Source organism: Callorhinus ursinus, unplaced genomic scaffold (genome assembly GCF_003265705.2).
Source record: "Callorhinus ursinus isolate GAN/ISIS: 27379988/994484 unplaced genomic scaffold, GSC_fseal_2.0 scaffold44, whole genome shotgun sequence".
In the NCBI taxonomy this organism is placed as follows: domain Eukaryota; kingdom Metazoa; phylum Chordata; class Mammalia; order Carnivora; family Otariidae; genus Callorhinus; species Callorhinus ursinus.
The window spans coordinates 5,961,818-5,973,909 of NW_027397106.1; the positions used below are offsets into that span (position 1 = coordinate 5,961,818).

The 12,092-nt window shown below is 44.0% G+C and overlaps 1 protein-coding gene across 1 annotated transcript; it reads right to left on the reverse strand.

The window, feature by feature from the left end:
• Positions 1–9,153: 9,153 nt before the first annotated feature.
• On the reverse strand, positions 9,154–11,652 carry LOC112832375 (lysozyme C, milk isozyme-like). Its single transcript, XM_025883035.2, has 4 exons — positions 11,514–11,652; positions 10,306–10,467; positions 9,704–9,782; positions 9,154–9,342 (listed from the first exon to the last, which is right to left on the reverse strand). Exons 1-4 carry the CDS (start codon positions 11,650–11,652, stop codon positions 9,276–9,278), a joined length of 447 nt encoding a protein of 148 aa, XP_025738820.1. The 3' UTR covers positions 9,154–9,275.
• Positions 11,653–12,092: the final 440 nt, after the last annotated feature.

Here is a 12,092-nt window from a genome sequence, read left to right on the forward strand (position 1 = left end):
TCTCTCTTTTAGCAACCATTTGATGCTCCATGCCTAGATGTATTGATTCATTAGGGGTTCTAAAATGACGATATTCTACCTTTGTTTCTCCTTCATATATTATCTGGGCAACTTCTACGAAGAGAAATTTCTCTTTGTCTACTATTTGTTTAGCCAGTGGTACAGTTTGCATAGGAAAGGTAGGATAAATGTTTACTTCTTTTTCTCTATTTACTATTTTTAAGAATAATGAGTTGGTTCGTTAGCAGCCTCTAAAAGAAATCAAGTAGGGCTTTTTAAATTTTTTTAAAGATTTTATTTATTTATTTGACAGAGAGCAGGAGAGCACAAGCAGGAGGAGTGGCAGAGGGAGAGGGAGAAGCAGGCTCCCCGCTGAGCAGGGAACCTGATGTGGGGCTCTGGGGCTTGATCCCAGGACCCGGGATCATGACCTGAGCTGAAGACAGTTGCTTAACCAACTGAGCCACCCAGGTACCCCTCAAGTGCGGTTTTAAAAATTATTGTTACAAACTTAAGGATTTAAGCATCTTCAATATGTTTTAGTCCATTACAGTTAAAATCCTTATTAATAATACTAATGTTGTCTTTGCCCAGAAGGATGTTCTTTAAATTGACTTCTGAGTCCTTTTGATGTGACCTCAGTAGTCTTTGATAGTTGCTTTGCTGTTTATATGCCAAGATGTTTGAGGCTTATCTCATTTATTTCCATCTCCAAACCTAGAATCACCCATTTCTGCCAGGAGCCCTGGTTCTTTTTTTAACAGGACATGGTGTTTCACAATCTGAGTGCCAGGGATGCCCATTGATACTAGACTGGTCGTTGTTTCTAGACAGAATTAGGAAATAATTCTTTTTCTCTGTTTTCAAAAAGTTACAATGCTCATGGTTTCATAATGACACTTCTAATTCAAATTCAGGATTGAACAGTTTTAACTTAACCTCTTCTATCTTACGTTTGTACATTGTTTTCCCTCATGTTGCGCATCTCTGTTCTCAAGGACACCAAGGATGATAGAGTTAGAATATGACCTCACTGCACGTTTGCTTTATTATATCTTGTAAACATAAAAATTTCAGAATAACAATATCAACACTATCACTAGAATATGATCAGTGAAGATAGTGAAGACATTTTTGCAGGTCTTTTGCTGTTAGGGCAGGTCCCGCTAGGGATATTTAGTAAAATTATAGTATTTTAAAGTCACTTTGGAATAGTTCCTTCTTGGATGATTATTTTGCCAGGTGGATAAACACTTAAGTGCCTTTATATTTTTAGGGCTTGTTTAAAAATTAGTTATTTTATAATTATATAAAATGTTATATGATTCCGTAGTCAAAATTATAAAACAAAGCATATATATTTTTTAAAGATTTTATTTATTTATTTGTCAGAGAGAGAGAGCACAAGCAGGGGGAACAGCAGGCACCCCACTGAGCAGGGAGCCTGATGTGGGACTCGATCCCAGGACACCGAGATCATGACCTGAGCCGAAGGCAGATGCAAAGCATATTTTTCAAAAAGTATATACCTTGCCTTTCTTGTCTATCTCCTCTTCACCTTATACATAATCACTTATATAAATTTTATAGTTGTTTATTCCATTTAAAAAATGTAAGTGTATGTATTTGCATTATGTCTTAAAGATTGGACCTAGTGACAGCCTGTATTTCTTTGTTTTAGAACACTCACCCCCTCACCTTTCCCTCATTCATGGCTCAGCGTTACGGTATTCTTTTGTTGATGATGGGCCTAGAGAGAATTTTGACGTGCCAAGACGTGGAGCAGAAGGTCTTCAGATGCCCAGAGATTGTAAGAAATAGGGAAGAACTTTGCCAAGAGACTCTGAATGAGGTGTGAAGGTTGCAGTGTCAGGCTTTCTCTCATGAATGTCATGGTGACAGGACAAGGGTTGGAATGATGTAATGAGAATGGGATTGTATGCAACTAATGTGTGTTGAAAAAGGGCACTTTAGACCATGTACTATTTTCCATGGTGTCCAGCAGCAATATAATACCCTAATATTTTGCATGCTATATGGTCTCTTATCTTCATTACCCTTGGACTCCAAAGGTTATGCTAAGGCTGTCAAAAACAAGCAAAATGTTAATATCTTCAATAAATGTTTGTCAACCTTGCCTGGGCCATTCTGTATTTTTAAAGTACCTTTACATGTGTCTTCTGTGGTCCATTATGGATCCGTTATTTATTTATTTATTTTTGGTTAAATTTCTTTAGGGTCAGTCATATCCCAGTGTATAGGTCTTGGTGGGAGTATGTCATTTTGCTTCCAGTACTACCTAAAGCCTCTATGTGTCCTATTCATGCCTTTATTTTCTTCCCTTCACACTTTTAGTCTACCACCTGCTTCTCACTTGCTTTGTATCTGGGCATTAATTGATAAGTAAATGGACCTAGAACCTAGGACCCTTACTGAGCACCTCCTAATGTTGCGGGTATTGTGCTAGGCCCTTGGGATACTCAGCTGGCTAGATAGTTCCTGCTCTTTTTGTGCTTGTCCTGTAGTATGAGAGGGAATTGGTCCCCATCTCATCTCACACCCTCATTCCGGAGCACTGAGTCTTAAAACTCCAAGCATTCCTTTTTTCCGTTGGTCCCCGTTGATGGCAGCTTCTCCTCACCTGAGATCTGCTACTCGGTGTCAGGGATCCCCTTGAAGGCAAGTGCTAAAATGACCAGCACAAATTCTGTAGTTTAGTGCTCTCAGCTACGCCTTTCTCCTCCCTGCCACAACACCATGTTCACACCAAGTCATGATTCGCACAGCTTGCTCCCGCCAGTGGCTGAGCGTGGCAGAGGTACGGAGGCAGGCCTGTTTCTGTGAGGTGAAGATGGAGATACAACCGCGTCTGGCAATAGAGGCACTAAGGCGTGCAAGCCGGGGGGAAGTAGGACTAACAGCAGCAGCAGTGATTCTGACCGTAGTGTATAACCAATCCCAATGAACGCTGACAAAGAGAGCTTAACAGAAGGAGGAATATCCTGTAATTTAGGGGCGAGGACAGAGTAAGGAGTGGAACAAGCAGAAAGACGTCCTAAATAGCTGTGGCAAAGGGTCAGATGCAGGCAGAAGGGCATTCTTAAAGCAATAGGTTCTCTCACCTTCCCCGCTAATGCAGGGGCAGAAATCTATTCTCTCAGTTCTGGAAGCCAGAAGTCTGAAATCAAGGTGTTGGCAGAACCATGCTCCCTCTGAAACCTGAAAACTTTCCTTGCCTCTTCCTAGCTTCCGGTGGTTTGCCAGCGATTTTTGACATTCTTTGGCTTGCAGCTTCTTAACTCCAATCTGTCTTCATCACATGTCATTTCCCCTGTATTTCTCTGTCCTCGTATGGTTGTCATCTTATAAGGACACCAGTCATATTGGGTTAGGGACCTGCCTTACTCTAGTATGACTGGGTCTTAACTAATTACAACGGCAATGACCCTATTTCCAAATAAGTTCACATTCCAAGGTACTGGCAGTTAGGACTTTTATGCATCTTTCTTGGGGGCCACAATTCAACCCATAACACCAAGTAATTAGTGTCAGAATTGGTGTAAGAATCTAGAGAGACTCATGAGTAAGATCGCTTCACATGGTGCCCTATACAAGTCTGTATTCTTGTAATGAATTACCCCAGTTGTGTAGGATATCAACTCTGAAGTTTTAGTTCAACCTCTTTCCTTTTAGGTAGAGTGCAGTTTTGAGATTTATATCTTATTGTCTTGCCTCTGGGTGACCCTTTCCAGTTTTATTTCTTTAAACAGCTTTATTTTATTCTTTTTTAAAGATTTTCTTTATTTATTTGAGAGAGAGAGAGCGAGAGCACAAGCAGAGGGAGGGGCAGAGGGAGAAGCAGACTCCCCGCTGAGCAGGGAGCCCGACGTGGGGATCGATCCCAGGACCCCGAGATCATGATGTGAGCCGCAGGCAGACACTTAACTGACTGAACCACCCATGTGCCCCTAAACAGCTTTACTGAGGCATAATTGATATAGAATAAACTGCACATATTAGAAGTATACAGTTTGCTAGATTTTGACATATGTATGAAACTATCACAATAAAGATAGTAAACATATCCATTCCTCTGAAAACTTTTCTGTGTCTTTGTGTAGTGTCTCCCTCCCATTCCTTCTATCTCTGTTCCAAAGCAACCACTGATCTGCTTTCTGTCACTATAGATTGGTTTTTGCATTTTCTAGAGTTTTATATAAATGGAATTATATACTCTTTTTTTGGTCTGGCTTCTTTCATTTAGCATAATTATTTTGAGCTTCAATTATATTGTGTATATCAATAGTTCCTTTTTATTGCTGAGTAGCATCCCCTTACATGGATATATTGCAATTTGTTTATCCACTTATATGTTGATGGACATTTGGCTTATTTCCAGGTTTTGCTTCTATAAATCAAGCTTTTATGAACACTTGTGTACATGCATTTGTATGCACACATATTTCCTTTATTCTTGGGTGAACACATAAGTGGAATGTCTGGATCAAACTAGAACATTGTTTGCCAAAATGGTTTTACCACTCCACATTCTCACTAGCAGTGTGTGAGAGTTCATTTTTCCACATCCTTGTCAACACTGTCAACACTTCAGTTGGTCAGTCTTTTTAATTTTAGCAATTCTAATGGGGATGTAGTGGTATCTTATTGTCATTTTAATCAGGTTTTCCTAATGATTAATGATGTTGGTCATCTTTTCATCAGAGGCTTATTTGCCATCCGTATATCCTCTTTGGTAAAGCATCTGTTCAAAAGTTCCCCTACTCTTGGCCATACTTGTCAGAGAGGGGTTTGTAACCCTGATGTCCAAACTTTTCTTTCCCTCCCTTTGAGCTGAAGGTGGTCAAACAAGGATTTCTAAAAATGTGAACAACAAACCCAGTCTCCTTTTTCTAGAGAAAAGGAAGCTTATTGGTTTTGAATAAAATGATACAGTACAAGATCAAAGCATTAATTGTGTGTGCACGAGTTTTTCCCATCCAGAGAAGAACTCTGCTGGCTGTTCTCTACCCTGGGGCCCCCTCTGCTGTGGGGTGAAGTGATTGCTCAGTTTTCTTTCCAGTGCACCTTCCGTTGGTGTACCAAAGGAAAAAAAAAAGGATGGGTTTTTAGGACAGATGTTTGATTCTGCCATTCTGAGGCAAACTACTTCAAAGTCCGGTCTATATTTGGATTTTGGGATGATGAAAAAGTGTACTATTACCTCTTCTGTTGCTTTCTGTTACATGTTTATTTATTAAATGAGCAGAAGAGTTCACAGCTGGTTAGAATCATAGGTGTACATCTGTTCCTGTTCTAATGCTACAGAGAGCTCTGAGATGAGTAAAAGATAACAAGACCAGCGGTTGATTGAGCACCATTTATTAGAAATGTTATCCTTTCTTCACTGCAATACGGTGCTACCTTTGTCTTATCAGTTGGCCAGGTTTGTGAGAGTCACCCTTCTGTTCCACCCTATTTGCCTATCTTTGCCCCAATACCAAGCTATCATAATTACTATAGTTTTGTAATAGTTCTTGATAGCTGATAGTGTGAGTCTTCTGGTTTTGTTTTTCCTTTTTTTTTTTTTTTAAAGATTTTATTTATTTATTTGAGAGAGCGCACAAGCAGGGGGAGCAGCAGAGGGAGAGGGACAAGCAGACTCCCCGCTGAGCAGGGAGCCCAACACCGGGCTGATCCCAGGACCCGGAGATCATGACCTGATGCTTAACCGACTGAGCCACCTGGGTGCCCCTCTGGTTCTGTTTTTCTTTACATTGCCTCAACTGTTCTTTAGTTGATTTTTATAGAATTAAAAAGAATAATGTTGCATTTTCAGGGGTGAATAAAAATATCCTGCACCCAAAGCTCTAAGAAGTGCTGCCCCCCAAATCTTTTGTTTCATAAATGCCTAAACAACATTTATGAAAACTTTGTATACATCCCCTTCATTGGTTTATGTAGGGAGAGGAAAGGAGCTATATTAGATTTTGATTAAGGGCCCATTTATATTAGTTACTGGTTGGATTTACCAGTTTATTTTTTATTTATTTTAACTTTATTAGTTACTAGAGACTTTAGAGTCTCTCCCTCGGTTTGTAATATGATAAAGGGCAAGGCCCTCATATAAATCCCTTTTCAGAGCAATTAACCATTAAGTAAAGGCTCAGTAAACATACTTAAACTAAATGTAATGCAAATCCATCAAAGGAGATCCAGAATCTGCACCCTCACAGTGAAGAGCCCTGGCAGTGGGGACAGGAATCCAAGTGGGGATAGGATTTGTGGTGGTCCTGGAAGGGGGACAACTCTGAGAAGACACAGGGATGGGGAAGAGTATTAGTTTTTTTTATTTTTCTTAAGATTTTATTTATTTATTTATTTGAGGGAGAGAGAGCAAGAGAGATCACGAGAGGGAGAGGCAGGCTCCCCGCTGAGTAGGGAGCCCAACGTGGGGGTCCCCGAGATCACAACCCGAGCCGAAGGCAGACGCTTAAAGGACCAAGCCACCCAGGTGCCCCAGTCAGTTTTTTTTCTTGTGTCATAAACCACCCCAAAACTCAGTGGCTTTTAACAGTATTTTGGTTGAGCGACTGCCTTCGACTCGGGTCAGGATCCCGGAGTCCTGGGATCGAGTGCCACATCGGGCTCCGGGCTCGGCGGGGAGCCTGCTTCTCCCTCTGCCCCTCGCCCTTCTCATGCTGTTTCTCTCTCTCTCTCTCTCAAATAAATAAATAAATAAATAAATAAAATCTTTAAAAACAAAAACAAAAAAACAGTATTTTCTTTCCTGCTCCTGGGTCGGTGGGTTTTTGGTCGAGTGGAGTGGGGAAAGAACTCTACTTTAGGAGCCAGGATTTGGATTGGGTTCAAGTGTGTTCCACATGTTTCATTCTGAGGCCCAGGTTGCGGGGAGGAGGTTGGGGACAGCGAGTACCTGGGGCGTGCTCTTGCCTGGCAATCACGGGAGCGAGGCCAAATGAAACCATGCAGTCACAGTTTTCATTTCCTATTTGCGTCACATCTACTAACGTTCTGTTGGCAAAGCAAACCACACGTCCAAGTTCAACATCGATGTGTAGTGCTCGACATCCATTGTAGTGCTGCGGAAGATCACGTGACAGAGGGAGAGGGTAAGGAATAGGGCATAATAACTCACTCTAGCACGGGAAGGGACAGGGTTCTTGGATGGTTGTGAGAACCCACCTTGCTGCCTCCTGCAATGTGGAGATGCAGGGAACTTCCTCCAGAAAAACTGGGGGAGAATTAGCCCTGATAAAGAGCTGTGTGATCCTCGTGCCAGAATACAAGCTGGTCTCTCTTTATTTCCTTGTCACTTTACCCACCTGTCCCTCCACTGCTTTCTTATCCTACCTGGGAACCTTCAGTTGGAGCTAAGCCATGGGGACGGCAACCAGACGAGGAGAGGGATCCGGGCAGCTGCCGGAAAAACAAGGCAGTATCTTGGCTATCAGCGTCTTTCTATAACACACAGAGTGTGCTCAGAGCAGATCTGGTCTCCGAAAGGACGCTGTCAACGGTTCAAAGTTGCTGTATCAGGAGGTTAAAGGGGAAACTTTTTTGGTTTAGGTTCAGCTGAGGCTTCAAGACAACAGAGATCACATTTCAAAACGAAATGTTAAGACCACAAGTATTAGGAAAGGAAATTGTGGGGAATATGTTTTGCATCTTTAGTTGATCTTTCGCCCTCAGTCTATAAAAGATGTTGGAGATGCCAAGAAAAGAGCTGGAGAGAGGAGGGGAGAATTCCTTGGACAGAGTTGGTGTGCTCTCATTACCTGAGGGTGACCAGAAAAGTCATGGTACTCGCCTGAGTTTTTAATCCAGAGGCAGGAGAAGAACCTACCCCACAGAATAAATTTAAAGGGATGGTGGGGCAACAAAAATACTGTTATCTGGAAACATTTACACCATAGGAATGTGATTATGATTTAATTTACTAAATGAAGTATTCATTACTGTGGCAGAAACTACTGGTTGTCCATCCAAATCCATTTGCCCCTTTTCCCGTAATACTAGCATTGTTACCAGGACCCAGGGTGCCCATCTGGTACCGTATCTCCCAGGCCCCTTGCAGCTGGGAATGGCTTGTGATTAAATTCTGTCTCTGGAGTATAAATGGAAGTGATATGTGCCTCTTCCAGGCCTGGACCTTAGAACATTGCATGTGTCTTTCTCCAGATTTACTCCCCTTCCTGCAATTAATTAATTAATTTTTAAAGATTTTATTTATTTACCTGAGAGAGAGAAATCACAAGCAGAGGGAGGGGCAGAGGGAGAAGCAGGCTCCCTGCTGAGCAGGGACCCTGATGTGGGGCTTGACCCTAGGACCCTGGGATCATGACCTGAGCTGAAGGCAGCCTCTTAACCGACTGAGCCACCCAGGCACCTTCCATTCCTGCAATTTAGAGCAAGGAGTGCCTCCAATCTAGCATTGTCCATGTAGGACAATACCCTAGGGCAGTGCTTCTCAATTTCTTTTTTAATGCATGAGAATCACCTGGAGAGCTCATTAAAAACAGAGATTAAAACAAGGATTCAGTACGTCTGCAGTGGGCCCAAGAATTTGCATTTCTAACAAGCATCCAGATGTTGCTGGTGCTGCCTGTCTGTGGACCACACTTTGAGTAGCACTGCTTTGGAGGATGGTGGAGATGCACGATGGAAAGAATCTGAATTTCTGAATGTCTGTGTGGGACAAAGGAGCCTGTCTACCCACCATGGACTGCTTTGTGAGAACACCATATTTTGGGGACTCTGTTACAGCAGCTTAGTCATTTACCCCAGCCAACATAATCATCCTGATATTCGGCCAGTCCTTCTCTACGTCTAAACCAAAACTCTCCCACAGTTTTCTTCTTCTTTTTCATCTTGAACTCTCCTTCCTGGTGATGGAGAATAATATTGGTCGCCTCTATAAATGAATTTCATAAGAGCTCACATCTAGAATGCTGTATTCCACTGTCAACTTTAGCCTCAAGCAGTTCTCAGTAAAGGATTTTCCTTAACTATCTTTCCAGAGGAGATAGGGGGAACTTCAGCCATGGGCTTGGAGAGAATAGGACCTCCAGCTGTCTACAGCGGGTAGCAAGTCTCCGTCACAACCCAGCCCTTAAACATGATACTTGAGACAGCTGAAAGTGAGTAACTTTTATTTTGGAGGCAGTGAGGAGGGGACTTTCAGAGCTTCCAAGAACCTTGAAGAATTACTCTGCCTTCTGGGCCACCTTCTCCAGGAGCCATATTCAATGACCGTCTCACAGGTTACAGCCAGCCAGGTACCTGGACAAATTCCTGCCCTTGCAGTGTTTTACCCAGGCCACCCTATGAATAGAGAAACACAGCATAAATCAGAGGCAGGGGCAGGAGTCTACAGGGGCTCAGCTGGGAGGGAATGTAGGGTCTGCAGGCTGGAGACCCTAGTCAGTTTGTGCTGTGGGAGAGTCTCAGATAGGGAGGGTTCGCCCGTCCGAGAACCCGTGAGTCGGTGCTGCAGGGACGCCCGGGGTGAGCGCATCACAGTATTACTCTGCCTCTGTTCATGTCGGGGGTACCGTCTCCACTCCGTACAAAGCCCAGGGAGAATCCTACAGCAGAGATGCTGCTGATTCTATCGGCATCCCAAATACTGTCAGGGTCCATGCCCGGCAGAACAGCTGGTCTCTGCCCTTCATGCTCTGCTTACCAGGCGGACATCCCATTAGGATCTCTCACAACCCTCTTGGCACACGTGATGTCATCATCGATGTTGTCATCCAGAAACTCTGAAAGGAAAAGGGGCTGAGTGGGGAGGGAAAAATCTCTTTTCCTGTTTCATTGATCAATACTTTTTTGAGGGGAATTTCCAGAGGAAACTAAGCCTGAATCAGAAACCCTCTCTCTCTGGAGCCCTTTTGTGGGTTTGCCTTCCATTTGCCTGGATTTTCCTGCCTTGTTTTGAATCCGCCTCTGAGCATTGTTCCCTCCAGAGGGCATCCAGGACCGGAGGGACAGGGAGAGCCTTTGTCCTCAGGAGACATGCTGCGTGGGGGTGTGTGGGCTGCTGATGTGGCTGCGTGTGGACGAGGAGAGGGATAACATGGCTTGAGGGATGGGGACCCATGAAGGCGAGGCTTAGTCAGGGGTCAGTGTATCTTGCTTCCTCTGATTTTGGATGTGAGGACTGTCTGGGGCCCCTTGATCCCCTGTCCTGGGCTTCTCCAGCACAGGCCGAGGGCCAGCTGTTAGGGGAGTACCTGTTTTATGTGCCCCACCTGCCCCAGCCCGCAGAGGGGACCGAGTCCTTACCGTTGCACATTTTGCTGCAGGCGTTTGCTGAGGGCTGGTTGCTGTTTTTGCACCACCACCGGCTGTTCAGCTGGAAGATCCCATAGTCTTTACTGCCATTGGTATTTCTCCCATTAAAGGCCCGGGTGTTGAATTTACTCTCATACTGAGCCATGCAGACCCCTGTGTCAGAGCAAAAGGTGTGGGTCGAAAAGGGGGATTGTTTCACGATGAGACCGAACTCCTGCTACACTAGAACCGCCAGAAAGTCCCTTGAGACTGAAATGAGAAGACTATGAGATCCTCTGTGTTAGGTTTGTATTTATAATCCATTGTGTGCTCCTAGTCCCAAGCAATAATCAGCCCATGGTAAGTATGTAATTACAATTTTTAAATAAATGCGTTTGGAAAGGCCAATAATCCATCAATTGCCGTCTGTCTCCCAGTCTACCTTTCCAGCCTCATCTCCCAGCTGAATAGCCAACTCTTGCCTTGTATATTCCCATTGGCTTATATCCCAAAGTATGTGGAAGAGAAGAGGTGGAGAAGTAATGGAGGAGGATCCTAGAAAGGAAGCCCTAAAAAGCCATCCTTGGGGGGGGTGATGAGAAAGAGTATATTTGGTGTGAAGAAAAATGAAGATATTCAAGGGAAATTGAAATAGCTTCATGTGTTCTTCTTACTAATGAGGCAGGCGACAGAGATTCTCAGTCCTTCTTGCACCTTGTCACTCACTGCCTCCCCTTCTGTTCTCACAGTCCCCATCCAACTCCCTTGTGACATGGATAGAACAAACTTTAGACAAATGCAGCAGATGTAGGTTATTTTTTGGTGGACAGAAGGGCAGGGGAGAGGGTGGGAGGCAATACCAACTGTGCGGCAGAGACTAAAAAGAATGCAGATGAAAGCAAAGGTGATGGGAGCAAGATGGAGAGATGTTGGGCGAGTCTCGGGGTGTTTCTGAGGAAGTATTCCAGGCCGCTGGGTGGGGAGGTGATTTGGGGGAACAGCAAGAGAAAATTTATTATAGATAAAATAATCCCTGGTGGAAAGAGAGAAAAGGAGATCCTAGTAGGAATATAAGGCAGTGGAGGCAGAGATAAGAAGAGCAGTCGGGGAGTGGAAGAGAACCCTGACAAATGAGTAAATCAGGAAGTGAAAAGGGAGAGATTGCTTGGCTGGGGAAGAAGGTCTCTTCGGGCAGAGACAGAAAGAACGTTCACACTCACAGTTTGCCAGGCTGTAGCCATGGTAGCCATCCATTCCCTTGGTCTTTAGCTTGCGGGCCAGCTCACACTTGGAGAAGACTTTGGCCTCATATGCTGCACAGAAGCAGCTGACGAGGGTGATGATCAGAACAGACCTCATTTCTGTAGCTGGTGGGACCTGAGTCTGCTATGTCCAGGATGCTGTTTTCTCTTATACCCTCCGGGCACAAAGTTATCTATGATTGGGCAATAATGCTGGCATCTACGCCAGGAAGGACATGGCTGTCCAAGGCCAGTTCCTGAAACTGGTCCAGTCAGTTCCCCTTCAGGGAAGGGAATGTAACCAAGAATAATACCAGGAATAAAGTCTCATTTTGGTGGGGGTGGGTCCTGGATTTGGGCAAATGCATGGAGGAGGGAAATGGGGGAGAGAAGGGAGTTGGTAGGAGAGAGAAGCATGATTTTCAAGCTTTGTACTTTTGTTGGAATGTCTCCAGCGGGGGTTGTCCCTGTGTGCTTTGCTGAACTTTGGCTTATTATCTGTGCTTGGCTGAAGGTATTTTACTACTTGGTCTAGTGGGGGACCTGTGATGAGCATCA

Coding starts and splice junctions, on each gene's coding strand:
- LOC112832375 (XM_025883035.2), bottom strand. CDS start 11,652: ATGAGGTCTGTTCTGATCATCACCCTCGTCAGCTGCTTCTGTGCAGCA. Junction 10,468..11,513: donor TGGCTACAGCCTGGCAAACT/GTGAGTGTGAAC, acceptor GCTCTGACACAG/GGGTCTGCATGGCTCAGTAT. Junction 9,783..10,305: donor CTGCAGCAAAATGTGCAACG/GTAAGGACTCGG, acceptor TTTTCCTTTCAG/AGTTTCTGGATGACAACATC.